This window comes from Nannobrachium achirus, assembly GCF_963921795.1.
Source record: "Nannobrachium achirus genome assembly, chromosome: 3".
Classification (NCBI taxonomy): Eukaryota; Metazoa; Chordata; class Actinopteri; order Myctophiformes; family Myctophidae; genus Nannobrachium; species Nannobrachium achirus.
In genome coordinates this window covers 27740899-27752071 of record NC_137812.1, presented here as the reverse complement: position 1 = coordinate 27752071, position 11173 = coordinate 27740899, and the positions used below count along the sequence as shown (strand labels likewise).

At 40.0% G+C, this 11173-nt stretch overlaps 1 protein-coding gene across 1 annotated transcript; it reads right to left on the bottom strand.

Moving 5' to 3' along the window:
* Positions 1-5271: 5271 nt before the first annotated feature.
* On the bottom strand, positions 5272-10905 carry ptp4a1 (protein tyrosine phosphatase 4A1). Its single transcript, XM_080722214.1, has 5 exons — positions 10772-10905; positions 10053-10145; positions 7547-7677; positions 7295-7369; positions 5272-6626 (listed from the first exon to the last, which is right to left on the bottom strand). The coding sequence occupies exons 1-5, from the start codon at positions 10874-10876 to the stop codon at positions 6509-6511; spliced, it is 522 nt and encodes a 173-aa protein (XP_080578340.1). The 5' UTR covers positions 10877-10905; the 3' UTR covers positions 5272-6508.
* Between the last annotated feature and the right edge of the window lie 268 nt (positions 10906-11173).

Genomic DNA, 11173 nt, shown 5'->3' with positions numbered 1-11173 from the left:
ACTGCACTCTGTCGAGGTGCCAACTTACTCCTTGTGCACTCGTGGCCACATATGTCCTACTTGTGTGCCAGGTTGCGCAAGTACTGCGATGGGTTCTGGGTATATGGTTATGTGAAGACACTTGTTGGTTGGTCACACGTCACCACCAACAGCACTCACAGTGTTGGTGTGAGTGCTGTCTGTATGTAGCCTATGTGGGTCTCTGTTGAGGTGCCAACTTGTGCCTTATTTATATCAGGTCGCACTTGGTGGTGACATCACAGAGAACGCTGCCCCCTCATTGGCTAAAGGCCCTACAGTACCTTTGGACTGTCGGCTGGAAACAGACAACCGGAAACAGACAGCACCGAACACAGTACTTGCACGCTCTGCTGGCGCAAGTAACAATACTAGAAACCTTGCTTGAACTTGTATCACTAGATTAACATCACTAGTCCTGTGCCCGGGGGTGTGCGATGAGGGATTGAATGTAGGAGTCTCAGAAGTAATGTTGAAGAACCCAGACTGGTGCCTGTTGGGCAGAATAGTCACCATCGATGTCCAGTTGTGTACCCGTTGTATCCATCTGTCTGGCTGGCACTCTTTTATGCCCATATATGGTGTTCCGTGTCCAGGCCAGTCTGTGAGGTCATCTCCAAATTTGGGCATTATAGTGATGTCAGTTGGGCTTTGATGATGTCAGCTGGGCATTGTTATACCATGGTGGCGACACTGTTTAATATTAGTCATCCCATAGTCATCATATAGTTATCCTATAGTCATCCTACAGTCATAGTCCTCCCATAGTCATCCTATATCACTCTTTACCATTAAAACACATGTTACTTCTCCCCATAGGGAGAAAAATATGCAACCAAACATATAACTGCTGCCTGCACCTCAGGACTAACAACAGTCTGGGTAACCTGGGTAACCCGGCCTGGCATCCCACTCAGACATTGTCGCCCTCTTGTGGCCATAATGGAATTAAATCGGCCTGCTTTTTTACTTCCTTCACAGGTGTTATCAATGATTCTAATGAAGGCTCTGTTCCGTTTAGTATAGCACAATGGTACTCAAACTTTTAATTTCTACAAAGGACCCTGGACCCCCATAACTCTGAGAGTGTACAAATGGATGTGTAGGCTACACTCTCCATTTGAAAGGGGCCCCTCAAGGAACCATGAGGGTCCCTCGGCCTTGACCACACTTTGAGACCCTCTGGTGTAGCATAGTGTTTCCAGTGAGCCAACACACCCTGGCTGTTTGATCAGAATGGAACAGCCCAATTTCTTTGCAATATCAATATGGCTGCTGTGCAGCCTGTGCATATAGAGCCTAATTACACAACACATGATCGAACCTTTCTACCCAGGGTCACCCAAGTGTAACATAAGAGATGGGCTCCCTCCTTCCCAGACAGTCTCCAATAAACAACCAGTCCACACGGGTTTATGTTATATTTAAGATATAAACATATCAGGGTGGGACCATAAAGTAGCATATAAATACAAAACAAAACCAATTCTTGCCTAATATAAAGGAAACCAAAAATACAAATATCTTACCCAATATCAACTAACAAAAACACAACAAACTAGTAATGGAAAGAGGTCACCCACCCCTACACTCCCATGGCATTACATTATCCAGAACTTTAACCCATTAATCAAATAACAGAGTGCTGGTGTTTGGAGGAAGACACCTAATCAACTCAAGGTAGGCAGCTGCAGTCCATGAAGATAAGAGCCAATCACCTGCAAGGTTCAAACTACTAGTCACACTCAGTCCACCACCCATTCAGTAACCAATCACACTGGCTGTTTGTCAGATCTACTGACCATAATGCATCTGATAAGATTTCCTTCAAACTATATTTTTCATAAATGTCTGCAACCTAAGAACTTCAATTCAAGTCTTAGGTCACATGACTTCTAAAGCTTTGTTCAGACTGTCTGTCAGTCATTTCTACAAGATGCACACCCTTTATTTTGAATGTTTTCCTTCAAAATATATTTTTCATTAATTTCTGCAACCTAAGAACTTCAATAAGTCTTAGGTCACATGACTTTGATAGCTAAATCTTTGTTCAGACTGTCTCTCCGTCATTTCTACAAGATGCAAACCCTTTATTTTGAAAGATTTCCTTCAAAATATATTTTTCATGAATTTCTGCAACCTAAGAATCAATAAGTCTTAGGTCACATGACTTTGATAGCTAAATCTTTGTTCAGACTGTCTGTCAGTCATTTCTACAAGATGCACACCCATTTTTTTGTAAGATTTCCTTCAAAATATATTGTTCATGAATTTCTGCAACCCAAGATTTCCATCCCATTTCCCACTACTTTCTGTGCTGGTTTTGAAGTTGTCCTATCAGTCTTCAAAGTGAAGAATTGAGTGGGATTTGAACTCAAACCTCCTGATCATGATGTCATGTCAATGACCTATCTCACTAAACCTACTTGGTCCCTGCCTCAAAATATTCTTTCTTCTGATTAGACAAACAACGATAATGATACGGAAGAAGAAGAAAAAACTTTGAACGGCATAATATTTGTCTACCGTTTGTTGTCTATAGATGTTTGGATGTTTATGACCCACCCACTGTGTGTGTGTGATATGGTGCCTTGGCGTGTATATGATATGGTGCCTTGGTGGTGCTTATCGGGCTGCCAAAATCCAAGGGCCGGTCCTGCAAAGCATACCAACAATGCATGGGGCAATAATCAATTCATATACTCAATAATCAAAGCCAAGGCCAAGGGTCAGAATGAGAAGACATGTAGGCCTACTGTACTGTACTTGTTTTCAGCGATCCCACACGGTTTCTGCAGGAACTGCTTTTCTAGTTATTTTGTGTTCTCCTCATGCCTCTCAAAATTCCCATTGAAATGAGAAAGATCAAACCACTAGCGAATTTAAATATGCCCACAAGGGGGCGCCAATCTCAAAATTAACAGTAGACTTCTTCAACTGTTTTATTGAACACTGAAAAGCAGCCTTTGTGCCATTTCCCCTCCCACCCTCCATTTATTATCAAAGGATCTTACATTTGGTTGAAACCCATGTCTGAAAACACACATGACAAGGCCCTTAATTTTGTTTCCACAGGTTATTTCGAGTTTTGTGTGTGTATATATACTCTGGGACTGTTTAACTAGGACATGTGCTGAATTGGACTCCCATGATTTCCAATAGAAAAGCACAAGAACCTGTTCTGTTTCTGAACTTGACTGTATAGCCTACAGTTCCAGACAGATTATGTCACTGTTGGCAGTAACAACTGATCACACATGGATATCATATTTAGAGGTAGGCCTATATAGGACCCAGGCACACACCTCGGCTCAACCTCAAGGTGTTGTCTAATGTAACTACTTACTTTATAGAATTTTACCCAGGTAGCTTACTTGCTTATAAGATGTAGCTTAACAATAAACATCTTGATATGTTTGTATTTATCATTTTCAGTATCAAAAGACACCTACACATAGAAAAGACTACACAATTATTGTTTTATGAAACATCATTCATATTTGAACTAAAAATAGGCCTACATTAAGCTGCGACTCTACACCAGTCAGTTATTCACAGTGGTGGAAGAAGTGCTGGCATAAAAATATACTTAAAGTAGCCTAGGCTACACTAAAATAGCAGGTCTACAACGGTCACAACTGCATGCCATTAGCTATTTTCAAATAGCCTTAAAATAGGGTCTTAAGTGCTTAATGTGTTTTATAATATAATCATTTATATTTGCAAAGTAGCTATAGTGACTCAAGTTTTCAAATAACTGTATTGGAGTAAAAGTACACTGTAGTGGAGCAAAATTACAATATTTCACTCATAGATGTAGAGGACTTAAAGTATTGAAAATTGGAAATACTCCAGTAAAGTAAAAGTAGGCCTACCTCAAAGTTGTACTTAAGTACAGTACTTGAGTAAATGTACTTAGTTACTTTCCACCACCGACTATTCAGAAAATGCTCTTATCCAGAGTGACTGCTGATAATAATGTAATGCTGATGATGCGCTGTGAGCATGTACAGTACATGGGCTATTTTTGGCACTACTAAGTATACTGACTGTATATCAGGCTTGAGTGGTTGAGTAAATAGAGTGTTATGAAAACAATTATGTAGATCAAGGGTCTTCAACAGGGGGTCCGGGACCCCTAGGGGGTCCTCAGAGTCATTACAGGGGGTCCTCCAAATCTTTGTGTGATAGAAACTTTTTTCTCCTTTTTTATATTAACCACTTGAATCCTTGTGTCCATATCCTGAGAACCTTTGCCAAAAATTGCCTATCTACAAGCTCACAACGCCTTGACCGGCTATTTTCGGCAAAGAGATTTGGTGTAGAGAGGAAAAAGAATGTAAAGTTTATTAATTATTGACGGTTCAAGTGGTTAAATACGTAACTGAAATCACAAATTGACATGAATCCAAAATACACTGATGATTTTGCTGTCAAACGATTAAACTATATGGAATTTATGGTTGTGGGGGTCCCTGCTTCATCTCTCTCTCAACTAAGGGGTCCTTGGCTTGAAAACATTGAAGACCCCTGATGTAGACATCAAAGCTACCATCTGACATCAACATGTTCAAATAATCACTCAGTACTTGTATTTGATTTTTCTCCTCTTTTCAGTGTATCATTTTAATGTACTCTCACAAGTAGGTGAACAGGTACTAAAACACACATCCATTGATAGTATAAATAGCCAACCTAATAATACACATTTTCAAATACATAAATCATCAAGTATCCAAGTATTAAGTTACGGACATCAAATAAAAAGGCATACAAAATATCGCAGACGTTGGAAGTCCAGTTTGAAGCAAAACAAAATTAAAAGAAAGAAACATCACATTTTGGACATGGCAGTTAATTAGTAAACAAAGGTTTGATAGAGAAGGAAATGAAATTACAAGTTCCTAGACTTTCAATTAACATATTGCAACAATTAAGCTTTTCATATTAAAAAATAGTCACTGAAAGGGCATAAGTGTGTGTAAAGACTTCCTGCACAAGACAAAGGCAACCATTTTTTTTGTTTGTTTTGTTTCAAGTAGAAAAATGAAACCTTTTCCAAATGCTAGTGGAGGTTTAATCCACCCAACTGCCTTGTTCCATCTCCATTGTAAGGCATTTATGGATGAACCAATTGATTTGAAGGAAGGCATACCTCTTTCTAGTCTGTCTTGAACGTGTTCATAACATTTTTACGGGATACATAACTGTTCAAGTTTAAAAAGAAAAAGAAGAAAACTGGTTCTTTTTCCCCCCCCCACACATTCTCAGGCAACGTAGAGCCTAATTTATACTGGCAGTAAACGGCGGTGTCGCTAGTTGACAACATCAATTCATCCTGTCGCCGAGCGACACAGTCGTGCTATGGGAGGATAAATTAAGCTTAACCACTTTGAACCTGGCGTCCATATTTTCGTGTCTTTGGGGTGCGGTCACAACGGGATAAACCAACATCTTGACACAACAATACACAACTCACTAACTCGGCTCTTTCACCCACCAATTCCACCCGCTTCGAACGTTATCATCCAATATCATCGGCTCTTATCAGCCGATTGTACGAAGATAATAGGGCCATGCTCTGCAGACTGAGTTGGTCAGAGTGTTAGTGCGCATGCTCTGACACATGTTGACTTGAATAGATATCGAACCCGAGGCGAACCCGGACCATGGTGTTAGTGGCCACCTTGCTCTACTTACTGAGCTACCGAGTGGCTGGCCTAAGCCCCTATTTTTTGTGTTATCTTTGACAACGTGGATACTGGGGGACTAATATTTACTATTCTGTCCATAACAGAACATAACTCAGTAATGGCTCATAGTTGGCTCATGCAGCCTTTGACCCGCTCGACACGGTGACTCGCTCGCTCGGCGATGTCTCGCGGGGCTCAAGGTCGCCTGAGACGGCGTGCCTTCGCCGCAGTTCCTGTGGTGTGAGCAGCAGCGTCGGGTGGCTGGGAAACCCAAGGTAGTAGTTTCAAATCCTACCCGGGGATTCCCTTTTTTCTTTTTTTTCCTTTGACCATTAGAAGATGCAATTGCATTACTTATGAAGCGCAGCGCTTCAGTCTGCAGAGCATGTGCATACAATCGGCTGATAAGCGCTTCAGTCTGCAGAGCATGTGCATACAATCGGCTGATAAGCGATTCAGTCTGCAGAGCATGGCCCTACTAGCTCCATACAATCGACTGATAACAAGTGATAATCTCGGATGCTATAGGATGAGAACATTCGAATCAGGTGCCAATTAAACGGGGCACATCGAGAGAACACACTTGGATTGTGATCTTCACGTTTTGGTTTTTTTGACACTTGAATTTGAACCTAGAGAGGGGAGGTAAAACATGATTTACCAAGCAATGGATCTCCAATGTAAATACTTTCAACACAATGACTAAGAAAAACAAGCCTGCCAGGTAATAAGCTTACAAGATTAAATAGAACTTTTTCTGTTGTAACGGCTGGGTTGGCATGGAGCTGAGGTTGGCTCTACTGGATGCAGCAGTTATTGCGATGGCCATTGGAATCTTTGAAGCGCAAACGCATCTTTGGACGATATTTCTCCAGGTAGAAAAGCTGCTTGCTGTTGAAAGCTCCACGACGTTTCCTGTTTTGACAATGTCAAGAGTGGAATTTATTCCCGTTCAACAGATTTAATATTACACACAACTAACGTAAGCATCAATACAGTTTTCAGTTTCAGTTCCCTGATGTGTTATCTGTGAAGTCCAAAGTATTTTACTTCCAAATATGTCTTAAAGGGGCCCACTCTTTTTCAATAATGAACTATGTCATTAATATACCTTAGAGTTGTGTGGAAATAAAGTACACCGTGATGACATCACACCGGTGTACTTTACAATATAAACCCCAAAATCAATCCTCCAGTTCTAGGCAACACAGAAGGGGGGAACTTTTCTTTTTAACTCTTCTAAGGTTTAATGACATAGTTCAATATTGAAAATGGGTGGTCTTCCCCTTTAATAAATAAGAGAAAATCAAGAGACAGTACTGGAATACAGCATGACATTATGTTGCTGTCCCATATCCTTAGCAACACTGGTTTTGACAAATTAATTGTATTATTGTTATTGTCACTACATTAGACAATGTCAGTTTCACTTTCTCCAATTAACATAGATATCACGACTTGGTAGATACTGTTTGATGGTCCCTTCCTCGGTCCAGTGTTTTTGAAAAAGAAATGCTGCTCTCATTAAAAAGGTTATCTTAAAATGTCCAAAGGATCTCGATGGTGTGACTGTGTGAACTTACTGTCGAATGAACTGGACAGCATCTTCATACTTCATTCCACATTCTATCATGGCAAGAGCAACCAGAACAGGAGCTCTAGAAACAGAACACAAATACACTTTGTCATACAACAAATAGCAAAAAAAAAGAAATGAAAAGCATATCTACAAGTTGTGAGCTTGTAGGTCTGCTATTTTGGAGGGAAAAAAACAATGATGCATCACAAATTATGATGCAATGAACACATTTAGCCATAAACAAATGAGGCCTCACCTCCCCAGTCCTGCTACACAGTGGACAGCAACGCAGCAGCCTGGCTCCTCCCTAAACTTTAGTTTGAGCAGGTTCAACCAATCATCAACAATCTGGTTGGAGGGAGGAGCACCATCGTCAAATGGCCAATCCTGCGGAGGGAAAAGGGAGAGGAAGTGATTCAATCTGCCCCCGATTCTTGGAAACCAAAACAAAAGATGTCAGTAACCTACAGAGGCTACAGGGAAATGTGCCAGAGGGGTTGGGTTTTAGCCGCGTTAACACTGTGTGCCTTGATCGTCAAGCTTATGAAACGCACACTCACACACGCACACACAAACAAATATTGTTTTAGTCTTTAAACCAGGGGTCTTCAACATTTCAGGCCAAGGACCCCTTAGTTGAAAGAGAGATGAAGCAGGGACCCCTACAACCTTATCATAGATTCCATATAGTTTCATTGTTTGACAGCACAATCATCAGTGTATTTTGGATTCATGTCAATTTGTGTTTTCAGATATTTAACCACTTGAACTGTCAATACTTAATAAACTTAATTGATCTTTTACTCTGTACTTAGTCTGCTCTTTTTCCCGTCTACACTAACCTCTTGGTCGAAAATAGCCGATCTACAAGCTCACTGTGAACTTGTAAATCTGCTATTTTTGGCTACAGTTCTCAGAATATGGACACTAGGGTTCAAGTTGTTAATATTAAAAGGATTGGAAGATTTGGAGGACCCCCTGTAGTAACTCTGAGGACCCCCTAGGGGTCCTGGAACCTCTGTTGAAGACCCCTGCTCTAACTAATACTAGGTTCTGAATCCTATAACAATTATGCTATAAAAAGATATACCAGACCTGACATCTGACATGTCACTAATAGCATGCTAAAGAATGCTTGAATATATTGCCTTACTTACATACTTGCCTGAAATATTCATGTGATATTATGAGATTATATTATTGTTATATTGAGTGCTGTCCTGGACTTTTCTCTTCATCTCTAAACCAGTGGTTGAAAAAGTACTCACATTTTATACTTAACTCATATGCTGCCAAAAACGAGGAACCCGAGAATTTCGCGATGTACCACCCTGCCATGCCCGAGGAACCCGAGAATTTTTGAAAAAAAAAAAAAAAAAAAAATCATTTTTTTTTTAAATTTTTTGACCCCAAAACATTTAGTAGGCATGATAGCGATCGCGAAATTGCATGTTTAACCCCCATAGCAACCCCATCTTTCAAACATGGCAGCCATCTTTGTTTACATTTTAGGAAAACATAATGGCTGCTATCTCATGAATGCCTGAACGGATTTCCATTCGGATTTTTTTGTTTGAAAGCTGTGAGCAATGTGGACACACGTGGTGCATTATCTAGGCATGGGTGTGCATGATCCGTGCACTATGAATTACATGGAAGTCTATGGAGACAGTTTGGCATATGAGAGTACAAAGGTATTGTTAAATGGCAGCAGATGAGTAAAGTAAAAGTATCAAAACTGCAAAGTAGAAATACTCCGTTACAAGTAAAAGTCTGGAATCTAAAATGCACTTGAGTAAAAGTACAAAAGTATCGGCATCAAAATGTACTTAAAGGGATATTCCACTTTTGGTCATTTTATCATCTAGTCAGGCTTTTGGGAACACCCAGGACAATTTTTGAATTTCTACATTCAGTATTTAGATATTTGAGATCAATTTCCTCACATTTTCCCACTTCCAGGACCTTCCTATACAAACCCATTATAACTTCAAACTCCATTTTAACCATGATAGATTCAACGAAAACAACTTTCCTTTTTTCTGGTGACTCCTGACACACTCCGAATATGTGAGCAGGCCGTGTTTTTTTCATAACTTTTTTCATTTATTTTTTATAATCTTTTATTGTATTTAAAAAATTTCATTTCCCCAAACAATTTACATAAATCAATGAAAAATGTTATAGAAAAAACACAGCCTGCTCACGTATTCGGAGGGTATCAGGAGGCACCAGAAAAAAGGAAAGTTGTTTTCATTGAATCTATCATGGTTAAAATGGAGTTTGAAGTTCTAATGGGTTTGTATAGGAAGGTCCTGGAAGGGAGAAAATGGTGTAAAATGAATATCAAATATCTAAATACTGAATGAAGAAAAAGCCTGATTAGATGATAAAATGACCAAAAGTTATTTTGAAAGTGGGATATCCCTTTAAAGTACCAAAAGTACTCGCGACGTGTTGTGAGCTTGTAGATCGGCTATTTTCAAATAGCCACGGTGTAAAATAAGGCTAAAGTGGTTTATGTATGTTTTATAATATTAGAATCATGTATATCTGCAAAGTAACTAGTAACTAAAGCTTTCAAAAGAATGTAGTGGAGTAAAAGTACAATATTTGGATTCGAGATGTAGTGGAGTAGAAGTAAAAGTATCGGAAATTGGAAATACTCAAGTAAAGTACAGATACCTCAAAATTGTACTTAAGTACAGTACTTAAGTAAATGTACTTACGGTAGTCACTTAACACCACTGCTCTAAACTCACCAGAACTTGGATCCCCTCTTTCCCCACCAGGGTTGCATCATAAGTGGCCTCACATACTCTCACAACGGTGGTGACGCCATACTTCTTCAGCTCCTGTGAAATGAGAGAGGCTTCTCATGAAGACAATGTTTATTCATCCCCCAAAGGAAGAACTTAACCACTTGAACCCTCTAGATTAGATTTAGTCAAACGGACCTGAGTTGGCATGGCACTTGGACAAACCTTTTTCCCTCTACACACCCATGAAGCAAAACGTTGCGAACTTGCGACGTAGCAATGCTTTGTGGGCTTGCAGATCTGCTATGTTTATCTAATGTTCCCTCCAGAATATGGATGCATTTCTAAACTCAGAGGTGATTGTTGTTCTACTTAGGGTTTAGATGACATAATTTGTTGCTATTCAAATAATATGTATTATTTATTTCACCACCTTCTTTCATTATCAATTTGACTTCATTTACTATTTGAAAATGTAGAAATAGCTCAACTAGTCCATTCAGCATTTACCACCTAAAAAAACCCTATAGAAAGCCCCCCTCGCGTTTTCACTCTACACTAAATAGGCCACCTTCGGCAAAAATAGGTGATTGACAAACTCACAACGTGCCACGGCGCGTTGTCGGCTTGTAGATCTGCTATTTTTGCTGAATGTTCGGTCCAGGAAAGGGACACAAAGGGTTTGTGTGTGTAAATCAATTAGCAACCGTAATGAGGCTCACCTCAATGAATTTATTCAGGGTGGCATTGGTAGGATTATGGGTGATGAGGAACCTCATATTTTTGTAGGTGATTTCCACTGGAGCTGGTCTGTTCATACGAGCCATTGTGACAACAAATTGGGGCGGGGAGAAAAAAGCCCACACAATATCCTCCACACAAATATGAACGTAAACACTTAGCTGACCGCCGAAGTTGATTCAAACCAAAATGTCAAGTGAGAGTGTCCCCCAAGAAACAAAAATCCTCCAGGTCTTCTTATGAGATTGGCGGTGGCAAAAAAGGAAGGCTGTCAACAACAGGCAAAAGGTAAGGGGGGCGGGCAGTTGGCGAACAATCACGAATCAAACCCCTCTCTCTCCCTCCTTCGGAAAACGAAACAAACAAAAATAAACAAGGCAGGT

Coding starts and splice junctions, on each gene's coding strand:
- ptp4a1 (XM_080722214.1), bottom strand. CDS start 10,876: ATGGCTCGTATGAACAGACCAGCTCCAGTGGAAATCACCTACAAAAAT. Junction 10,146..10,771: donor CCCTGAATAAATTCATTGAG/GTGAGCCTCATT, acceptor CTCATTTCACAG/GAGCTGAAGAAGTATGGCGT. Junction 6,627..7,294: donor GCTGTCCAGTTCATTCGACA/GTAAGTTCACAC, acceptor TTGTCAAAACAG/GAAACGTCGTGGAGCTTTCA.